The sequence below is a fragment of the Gracilinanus agilis genome, chromosome 2, assembly GCF_016433145.1.
Source record: "Gracilinanus agilis isolate LMUSP501 chromosome 2, AgileGrace, whole genome shotgun sequence".
NCBI lineage: Eukaryota > Metazoa > Chordata > Mammalia > Didelphimorphia > Didelphidae > Gracilinanus > Gracilinanus agilis.
The window spans coordinates 656,498,522-656,509,053 of NC_058131.1; the positions used below are offsets into that span (position 1 = coordinate 656,498,522).

Sequence of the window (10,532 nt, forward strand, 5' to 3'; positions counted from 1 at the left end):
CATCTCTATGCACTTGTACAAGTCATCCTCCACACCTGGGAGGTACTCCAGCATTTTTGTGGGCAAGTTGTCTCTTCTTTCTGAGCCTCAGCATCATTATTTTGCAAAATAAAGAGATTGGTCCAGTTGATATAAAAAGTCCCTTCCGGTCCCAAGACCTATGATGCCATGACCTACTTGGGGAATCATGAAGCCACCTTCTACTTGCCTCCCTCATGTCTGAGGTTCTTCAAATCTCTAAAGGAATCTGTTTTTGAAGCTGCTTGCTGGGAGGAAGGACGTCCCCCCTGTAGTTGGGATATTCCAGGAAGCAATAAGCACCCACGTGAAAATAGCTCCAGTCCCTCTCCTTAATCCGCAGCCTATCCTTTTATCCGATGGCATCAGCCAGAGAGGAAGGAGGGGGAAGGGAAGCTTCCATAGCTGGGCTGAAAGGACTGTGAGTTCAAGGGATGGATCCGACCCAGGGGAAGATACACTAGGGGACAAGGGCTCCTCTGTCCCAGGCTTGAAACTGGGAGACTGGAGCCATGTGGGTGGCCATGGGAGTACTCTGGTGCCTGGTCCTCAGGGGTCTTCCCCAAGCTCTTGGCTCCTGCCCCTCCCAATGTAGCTGTAGCCTACACAGCCTCATCGATGGCACCAAAAACAGGTAAGTGGAACACTCAGGAGCTGCCCAAATATCTAACTTGCTTTCTGTCTTCTGAATGGGGCCCTATGTCTGGGATGGGACAGAACAGAGGGGCCCCTTCTTTTTTTGATTGTGTTACTTTTACCGGATGGCTTTGCATGGGGCTAGATTCAAGTTCCCATTCCATTTAATACCAATTTGACCTTGGGTAAGTTGCTTAACCTCTCTTGGTCTCAGTCTCCTCATTCATAAAATAAAGAGATTAGACTAGTAAATCTTGAAGGTCTTTCCCAGCTGAAATTCTATAATTTTTGATTTCATATTCCTTTTGGAGTCTTGGAGCTCCTAAACGCATTTCACTAGAATTAAATTTCACAATGATCAAATGAAATACATTTTGTAAAGCACTTAGCACAGGGCTTGGCTTATAGAAGAAGGTGTTTGATAAATGATTGTTTCCCCTTTCTATCTGCATTGGTAAGAATATGGAAGAAGCCTAGACCTGAGAGAGAGAGTGGGACTCTGGTTAGGACACAGCAAAGCATCTGGATCTTCCTTCCCCTCTTTCCTACATTAACAGTCCCTGCTTCCTTTCCCTCCCTCTTCACCTTGGGCATCCTTAGCTTATGGAGGAGCTGCTATCCTGGGTCCCAAGGAAAATTCTCCATATTTCCACATAACCAGTCCCACAATTAGAGGCCCTAGAGAGAACAGGTGAAGAAACCAGAGAGAAATCTCTTTGGAGGAACATCTCACATGGTTTGAAGACCTGAGATTGTATTTTAGCATAAGCCCCTGTCATGTATCAACTCCTCAAGAAGGGAAAGAAAGAGAATATCAATGTGGTCCCAGATGCTGAAATTCAAGAGACATATTTGAGGGGCTCTGTCTTGTTTCCAACCCATTCAGTCCATGAAGTAATCTCCTGTACAGTAGCTTTCTGAACAGATGGCCATCTAGCTTCTACTTAAATGCTTCCAGAGATTGAGAGATCACTCTTTCAGGAAGCAGCCTGTTCCATTTCTGGACAATTCTATTTCTCAGTTTCAATTTTGCTAATACCCTTATTTCACTATAAAACTAAATTGCAGTAATTAAAAAAAACTAAATGTTTTCTGGAGCATCACAAATAAGGAATCCTTTGGTATTCTTATTGATTGATTACAGTAGGGAATCAGACTAGTTTTTTCTTCTTTTTTTTTCCAGGAAGTTCCTAAGGAGAGAGAAGTTTCTTTAATAAGACAAACAGCTTTTACTTATATGCAACTTACCAGAGGAATTTATGAAACCTAGAGACATAACTCTATCAGGGTATCTGGTGCTTTCTCTCAGGGCACAGAAATTTAGAGGTGCAAAAATATAGCCTAACAAGTTAAATGAAAAAGATTGTATAATTTTAAAATAGTCTCCATTTACATTTTGATGGCACTTTTATTCTTTTAGCAGCCTAGAGACTAGTTAGCATATTAGAAAGATAATTAGCTAAATTATAAACTGACCCAACCCCATCCTATTCTTTCCCAGGCAGTGGCCTCCCTATTAGTAGTTTTATGGTGTCCCAGGATCTTCCCCAGTGGAGCCAACCAACATCCTGAGAGCTCTGTCTTGGTCACAAAGAGATGATTTGGGTGAGCACATAGTGTGGCTGGCTCAAAGGGTCCAAAATTGCTAGTTACTGCTCTGAAAATAGCAATTCCTATTACTTTTACACCTTATGTGCTCCTTTTGGGTTTCATTTGTTTTAGTAAAATTATTGAAAAGATTAGGAAATTCTATTATCCTCTCTCTTCAGAGCCCTGGAAATTACCAAGGAGGGGAACTGAAGGAAGGAAAGGAAAATGCTGCTGTGACATTGAAAGTCAGTCTTGCATGGCTTGGAGAAGGGTAGGGAAAAACTCTCAACCAGATGTTTACAAGAAACCTTTGACTTATGCATAGTGTTAGCCAGAATGAGCAAGTATGAGCTCTCTGAAGAAACAAGCTGCTGCTCTTAATCATTCATATTTACACATAACACTTAACAATATCCTAGTCATGTCAAATATTCTTTTACTCTTATTTCAGAGCTAAGTAAAATGAGGCTGTGAGCTCCTATGTGACTTGCTCACACTCACATAGTTAATGGGCCAAAATAGCTGGGACTGATTCTAACTCGAAAGCCAATGGTTTTTCCGCACTGCACTTTGATGCTTGGGAGAGCATGACTGGGACATATTTCCTTCATGGAATTTTAGGATGACAGAATTTTATATGTATGAGAGTTCTCAGATTCAGTTAGATTCAATTCAATAAAACCAATATACATTTAGTACCTATGCAAGGTACTATACTGAAGACAGAATTAACAGATAAAAAGGAAACAGCCCCTGCTCTCAAGGAGCTTGTAGTCTACAGGTGACAGGGGAATTACAATCCGGAACCAGATAAATAAACACAATATATATATATATATAAAATAGTTTCAGGGAAAGATACTAAGAACTAATAGTATCAGGAAAGACTTTGAAGTAAGTTTTGGATTCTGAACTGGGGAAAGTGAGGAGGCAGAACATTCTAGGCACAAGGGAACTGCTTTGTGCAAAGGTGCCCAGGAAGAAGATGGAATTTTGTAAATGAAGAATAATTAATAAGCCACTTTGACTGGAACTGAGACTTCATGAAAGGGAGGGGTGTGCTGTAGCCAGCTCAAACTGGACCCAAGGAGTGATTGTTAAAATTTCATCTATACCTCAGAAATGAGCAACTATTGCACATCATGGGTTGATTTATCATTTTGTGGATTTCTAGACTTAAGAAAGTCATGGAGGAAATGTTCATTCAGATTAAATTTAAAAGTGTGTCATGTGACTTCATCCCCCAATCTGGTTGTTAAACATTTACTAGTACACCTATGAGAGTACTTAAAGCAAGCATGTGACAACTTAAATGGTGTTTTAGAGGAAAGGAGCCACATGGCTAGAACCTTGTTTTAGGAATATTAGTTTAGACATGTTGAGTTTGAATAAAAGGCATCTAGGCCCTCTCTAGTTGAGATGTTCAGCAGGCAATTGGTAATGAGATGTTGGAATTGAGGAGAGAGTTTAGAGCTGAATATATTCATCTGGGAGTCATTTGAATAGATGACTAAACCCACTGTAGATGATAAAATTTCCAAGGAAGAGAAGGTAGAGAGAGAAGAAAACATAGGACAGAACACTGGTGGGGCAACTCACTTAGTGGATGAGAAATGATGATGATGATCTAGTCAAGGAGACTAAGAAAGAATGGTCAGACAGGTGAGAAGAGAGTCAAGAGAGAACAGTGTAATGGATACTAAGGGCAGTGAGTAGTTTACAGAGGAGCAATTTAAGTCCTAGAAAAGTAAAATTACTTTCCTAGGGTTACATTAGCTATTTAAAGTCAGAGCCCTAACTAAAGTCTGGGTTTACTTTCTCTCAGTCAAATTCTATGTTGTTATATCATGGAGATACTAAGACATGAAAATCTAGAAGTTCAATATGGACATAATGACTCTTTAGTATTATACATCTCATGAAGGATTGAAAAGTGACATGATTGCAGGCTAGGAAAGAACCCTAGGCAAAGAGCACAGAGAGAAGTAATAGCTTTAAGATCCCAGCTCACAATGGTTTCTTTCTTTGGAATTGCTGTAGCACATCTTGTCTGTTCTACTCTCTTGACAATTAGCATGGTAGCAACTCTTTGAATGTTATCTTACTGTTCTTCAGTTTTTCCATGTAAACATCTTGAACATGTTCATTCCTTACTTCATTCAATGAAATTTACTAAGCATCTACTGTGTCTACCACACACACACACACACACACACACACACACACACACACACACACACCATATACTAGTGATCTTACTATAAAGGACTAAGGTGAAAGTCTGGGTCAGATGACACATGGTATTCCTTGTGCCAACATATTTTAGGAAGGGCATTGGTAATCTGGAGAGTGTCCAGAATACCATGAAAGGACTGGTCAAAGGAGAAGGGGATATTTATGTGGAAGAAGACAAGACTGAGATGACATAATATATCTTCAAGTATTTGGAGGGCTCCCACATGGAAGAGGGATTTGACTTATTCTGTTTGGCTCCAAGGGCAGAACTGGAAACAATGGTCAAATATGGCAGAGAGGTAGATCTAGGATTAATGATAGCAAAAACTTCCAATATTTGGAGCTGTCCAAAAGTAGAATGGTCTCCTTTGGGAGTTGGTGACTTCCCCTTCTCTGGAGTTCTTCAAGCTAAGGCTTGTTGAAGGATGTTGGAGAAGGGATTCTTGTACAGGTAAGATTTGGACTAGATAGATGGCTTTGGATGTTCGTTCTAGGTCTGAAATACTGTGATTGTGTTAACTCTATAGAGACTATTTGCACCATGAGGGAAGGGCCTTTATGCTATTTCTCTGAATCCCACATGGTACTTACCCAACGATAAGTATTTTATAGATATTGTGGAATATATTAAATGATTGAGACTATTTACACCTTTTGCATAGACTCTTTATGAATTAATCTGGTGCAGTGTATTGGCTGTGTCATTAGAAGCAAGTGGCTATGGTTTATGAAACTAGGACAACATGGGATCCCCATTAAATCTTGGTATTTTGGCCTTTCCCCCCTTTATATCTGACCCAGGGCAGTTGTGTGCAATGACCCTGAGATGACGCTCCCTCCCATGATGATCCCATCAGACACCTCCAAGCTCCGCATAGAGAAGACGTCCATCAGGAGAGTGCCGGGCGATGCTCTCCACCACCTCACTCGCCTCGAGTATCTGTGGCTGCCCTACAATTCTATGACTAGCGTCAGTTCTGTCATGCTGCGGGGCCTGCGGCGCCTTCGGGAGCTTCGCCTCCCTGGGAATTACTTGGTGTCCTTCCCCTGGGGAGCTCTTGGGGATACCCCACAGCTACGGCTACTTGATCTTCATGCGAACCGCCTCTCCGCTGTGTCTGCAGAGGCTGCCCGCTATGCAAGGAACCTCACTTTTCTCGACCTCTCCAGCAATCAGCTGATGCGTCTCCCCCAGCAGCTCCTCACCACCTGGTCTCATCTGCAGGCTGGTCCTTATTCCCCCGGGGAAAGCTCCAAGATCATCTTGGGTAAGAGAAGCCAAGCTGTCTATCCCGACTCCCGAGAATGACATTCAGAGGCACTTAGGAATGTTCAGATTCCCAAAGGGACAAGGCTAGGAAAATAGCCCTGGGCTGTTAGAGTCCTGATAAACGCTTGTCAAATGAAAGAACTCAGCTCTTTCTTAGTCAGTTGACACATCTGCATTAAGCACCTAATACTGTGTGTCTCTCTACTAGGTGCTTTGGGGGAGACAGGCAAAGCATAAAATAGAATCCTTGTTTGGACAATGCAGAATAGGAAAAGGTCTTAGAGATCTGCAAAGCATAAAACAGAATCCTTGTTTGCACAGTGTAGAATAGGAAAAGGTCTTAAGAGATCATCTAGTCTTGGGCTTCTTAGCCTTATTGTAGGTCCTGAACCTCTTTGAGGTCAGGTGAATCTGATGCTTTTAAGTGCATAAAATAAAATATGGAATAGTACAAAGCAAACCAGCTATGTTAAAATATAACTATATTAAGATAAATATTTTATTTCAAAGTTCATTGACCTCAGGCTAAGACTCCTTGATTTAGACCAAACCCATCACTTTTCAGAGGAAGTAATTGAGACTCATAGAGGTGAGGTGACTTGTCCAAAGTCACACAGCTATTTAGCATAGTCAGACTTGGACCCCAGGTTCAGTGACTTGAGATGCTTTTCTCATTACATCTCACTGTCTCTTGAGAAGTATCCTTCTCATTCATAAGATCATGAGACTTAGAATTAGAAGGTTCTTTTTAGAGATTTTGTTTGATTTTTTTATTTTGGTGGAAATGAAGCCTTGCCCAAAGTCACACTGGTGGCAGATTTCCTGACTGTGCCATAGCTGGCATTTGACCCTGACTTCAAATCTAGTAGCCTTTCTCCTCTGGCGCAATGCTTCTTCCTTGCTTCAGTCTAGTCAGAGAGCAAGGCACCTCATAGAACCTATTCTCAACTAAGTGCTAAATTAATTTAGAGAGATTTGGGTCATCTGTGCTTGAGGAATATGGAGGAAGGAGATATCAGATTGGGTTGGAACAACCAGGAAAGAAAGAAATGTTATAGAAAAGGGCAAGAGGTTATAATTGCTGGGTTCTAGGTCAGACCTATGGATGCTGACCATAAGAAGTTAGGAAATGCTGGGCCATAGTTCTGAAGATGTTAACGGAATCCAATGACCTTTCCAAATGGAAGACATAGACCAGCCTGCAGTGGTTTGGGGTCAGGAATTGCAGAAATGACTGTGAAAGAAAATGTCAAATAGAAAGAAGCATTGGGCTTCCTTTAACATCCCCATCTCTACCTCTACCATAACTCAGTAGTCATATACAGAGGATATCCTCTTGAAGGGTTTAATGACCAGCTCTGCTATTTATTATCTGTGTGCCCCTGAGCATTTTGGGGAAACACTTTTGACTCAGTTTACTCTCCTTGAATGGGTCATTTTTAGCACAAAGTCATTGAAGAGGAATATTAGTTCTTTTTGCCACTTCTTGTTGTGGTGTTTGTGCTGGTTAGCTCAGTAGGTTTGACCATGGCCTCTGGGTTCCATCCAAGCATGAAGAGTCAGCTACCTCTGGGGAATGGTAAAAAAGTGATATGTGAGATCCCTGGCTGGCAAAAGAGCAGTGACCCAGGGAAGCCACTGGTAAGGGAGCAGGTGGCAATTATTTGTCACTGTTAAATGAGGCCAGAAACTCATTCATGCCAAATCAATCTCTGACACCCAACACTATCATGAAGGCAAAGTGTCTCCTGTCCACCCACTTCCACCTGGACTCTTTAGGTAGCATGATGCTATATCATGATTCATTTTCCTCTTAAGTCTGATTATAATGTCCTTGTAAAATTGATTTCCTCTAAATACAAAGGTTTTGCTGTGAAGGCTGGACTGATGGGTTGAAGGTAGGATTGAGGTGTGTGTGTGTGTGCTATTAAAGCTTAAAACTCACTAAGACTTTTGGGATACTCTAGGTAACAATAATATCATATCTACCTAAAATAAAAATTATGATATAAATATAAAACGTAAAATAGATATATAAATAGATATAAAATATAATATATACACACATGTATGAAATGTGTTCATGTATACATGTGTATATTTATATGTATACATTCTGTAGGCTATAATCAACCCTAATCTTAATGTGTTATCTTAGAAGGAAGAATGTGGATAATTCAGAACTGCCTTAGTGATGGAGAAACATAAAAAAAGTGCACATTCTTAAAGTAATTGCTTTGGGTCAAGCCAGCCTTATAGAATGAGGACCTGCAGGTGTAGTGAATAGAGCACTGGATTTGCGTTTGAGTCCCATCTCTGCTATTTACTAGCTATGTGGCCATGAGCAGTCATTTAACCTTTCTGAGCCTCAGATTCCTCATCTTTAAAATGGCTCTAACAATTGCATTTACTTTAAATGGAGTTTTGTGAAATTCAAATGGAATAATGCATATAAAGTATTTTTCAAATCTTAAAAAGTTCTCTGTAAATGTCAGTTTCTACAATAACATCTACTATGACTTCTACTCTTATACTGCTCATTCAATGGCTTAAAAGATGACTGGGACACCTTAAGGCTTTTATGTTTCAGGAGTATTTTGACTGAAAAGGACAGGAGGCAATAGATCAGGAGTGTGGAAAGAAGACGGGATTCTCATTTCATTTCCTCTTTCCAGGTCTTCAGGACAATCCCTGGATGTGTGACTGTAGCCTGTATGATATGGTCCAGATCTTAAACTTCCCAACTCCAAATATGGCCTTCATTGATCCAAGGCTGAAATGTTCTACTCCTTGGAGCCTGGCTGGAGTTGCCTTCAGCCAACTGGAACTCAGAAAATGCCAGCGTCCTGAGGTTTATACTTCAGTGGCCAAGGTCAAGACCCTTCTGGGTAGCACCGTGTTCCTGCGCTGTGGGGCCACTGGGGTGCCCAGTCCAGAGCTCAGCTGGAGGAGAGCTGATGGGCATCAGCTCAATGGGACAGGTGAGTTATAACAGCCAAAAGACTCTGTTCTCAGACCTTCTATTCTGGGAAAGTGAGCAGTGTTTGCCAATTAGGGAAATGCAACTTTGTGCTAGATGTACCCCCATGTACCTGAGAAGGGTTTGAGGGAAGTCTTGCTGGGTTTCCATACAGATTCCCTTAGAACCTTAGGAATTCCGTGAAATTTGACTAAGGCAATTATGATCCAGATACTGGGTCCAAGATGGTGACATTTGGTTAAATATAGCTCTGAGACAATGTAAGTAATAAGAATTACCAAAAAAGGTTAACTTTATAATAGTAATAATGATAAAAACTCTTCCTTACATTAATAGAACATTTGATAATTTACCAAACATTATGCTACCATTACTTAGTTTATATGCATTATCTTATTTGATCCTTATGCCTCTTCAAGATAAATGGAATGGGTATAACTATTCTCAATTTATTGATGAGGAAACTCGATCTTATAGAGGTGAAATAACTTGACCAGGTCATTTGTGAGTGGCAGAGTTAAGACTAGAATCCAAGTCTTCTTGATCCTGTGGTCCTTTCTATTTTACTACCCAGTTTTATAACACTTTAGGTTTATTCTGGACCTTATACTTTCCATTTATGCCATCTCATGAGACATGATATCTCTGAGAGGCTTCAGGCCGAAGCCAACTAGAGATGAATCTTACCTAGCAGTAAACCAGATTGCTCTTGAAGGAATCCCCCTACACATTAGGCAACGACCACATTGTCTTAACTTTTTGTGGGTCTCCTCTGTATATCTCTTTTTTCTTCCAGTCCATCAAGAAACCTCCAATGATGGCATGAGTTGGTCTCTTCTGGGTTTGCCCGAGGTATCCCACCACGACTCTGGAGAGTATGTCTGCAAAGCCAAAAATTCTTTGGGGGCCACCGAAGCATTCGTCTCCCTCATCATCACTGAGGTCCAGACCACGGCTGAGCCCCAAGGGTCCACAACTAGACCATGGCCAGGGAAGTCTGAGGGAGCAGAAGCTGCTGCTTACAATGAGCTAGTGGCGAGGTATGCTTCCACCACCTCCCGACCATCTTCTCTGGTGGCCAGACCCACCCTTCCCAGCTATGAGAAGAATCCTGCTCTCCAACATTTCCACATGAATGCTCTGGGAGAACTTTCTGTGGGGAGTCCTGGAGCAGAGCAGGCTGATAGAGCCAAGGACCTAAATCATCTGGAGCCAACCCAAATGGTGAGATCAGTTAAGGTGGTGGGGGATACTTACCACAGCGTGACCCTGGTGTGGAAAGCTCCCCAGGCTGGAAACACCACCATGTTCAGTGTCCTCTATGCCATCTTTGGGGAGAAGGACATGAAGAGGGTCAGTGTAGATCCTGGGAAAACCAAGGTCACTATTGAGGGTCTTATGCCAAAAACCAAGTATGTAGCTTGTGTCTGTGTGCGTGGCTTGGTCCCCAAGAAGGAGCAGTGCATCATCTTCTCCACGGATGAGGTGGTGGATGCTGAAGGCACGCAGAGACTCATCAATGTCGTGGTGATCACCATAGCGGGCATCATTGCGGTGCCCTTGACTTTGCTTGTCTGTTGTGGGTCCCTAAAGCGACGTTACCGGAAATTTCGGATGAGGAAGAATGAGGAGACCCAGGGCTCCTATGTCACCTTTGAGAGACTGGGCCCCGGTGAAGACGGAGTGGAGGATTCGGCAAGGGACAGCCCAGAGGAGGGAGACAGGCTGCTCTCGTCGCGGTCTAGCATGGATTCCCACGCACCATCCAAGGTAGAAGGCCAAGCCAATGAGTACTTCTGCTGA

At 42.1% G+C, this 10,532-nt stretch overlaps 1 protein-coding gene across 1 annotated transcript; it reads left to right on the top strand.

The window, feature by feature from the left end:
• The first annotated feature begins 530 nt into the window (after positions 1 to 530).
• LRIT1 (leucine rich repeat, Ig-like and transmembrane domains 1) lies at positions 531 to 10,532 on the top strand. Its single transcript, XM_044660232.1, has 4 exons — positions 531 to 652; positions 5,281 to 5,747; positions 8,425 to 8,730; positions 9,526 to 10,532. The coding sequence occupies exons 1-4, from the start codon at positions 531 to 533 to the stop codon at positions 10,530 to 10,532; spliced, it is 1,902 nt and encodes a 633-aa protein (XP_044516167.1).

Coding starts and splice junctions, on each gene's coding strand:
- LRIT1 (XM_044660232.1), top strand. CDS start 531: ATGTGGGTGGCCATGGGAGTACTCTGGTGCCTGGTCCTCAGGGGTCTT. Junction 5,748..8,424: donor AAGCTCCAAGATCATCTTGG/GTAAGAGAAGCC, acceptor TCCTCTTTCCAG/GTCTTCAGGACAATCCCTGG. Junction 8,731..9,525: donor GCATCAGCTCAATGGGACAG/GTGAGTTATAAC, acceptor TTTTTCTTCCAG/TCCATCAAGAAACCTCCAAT.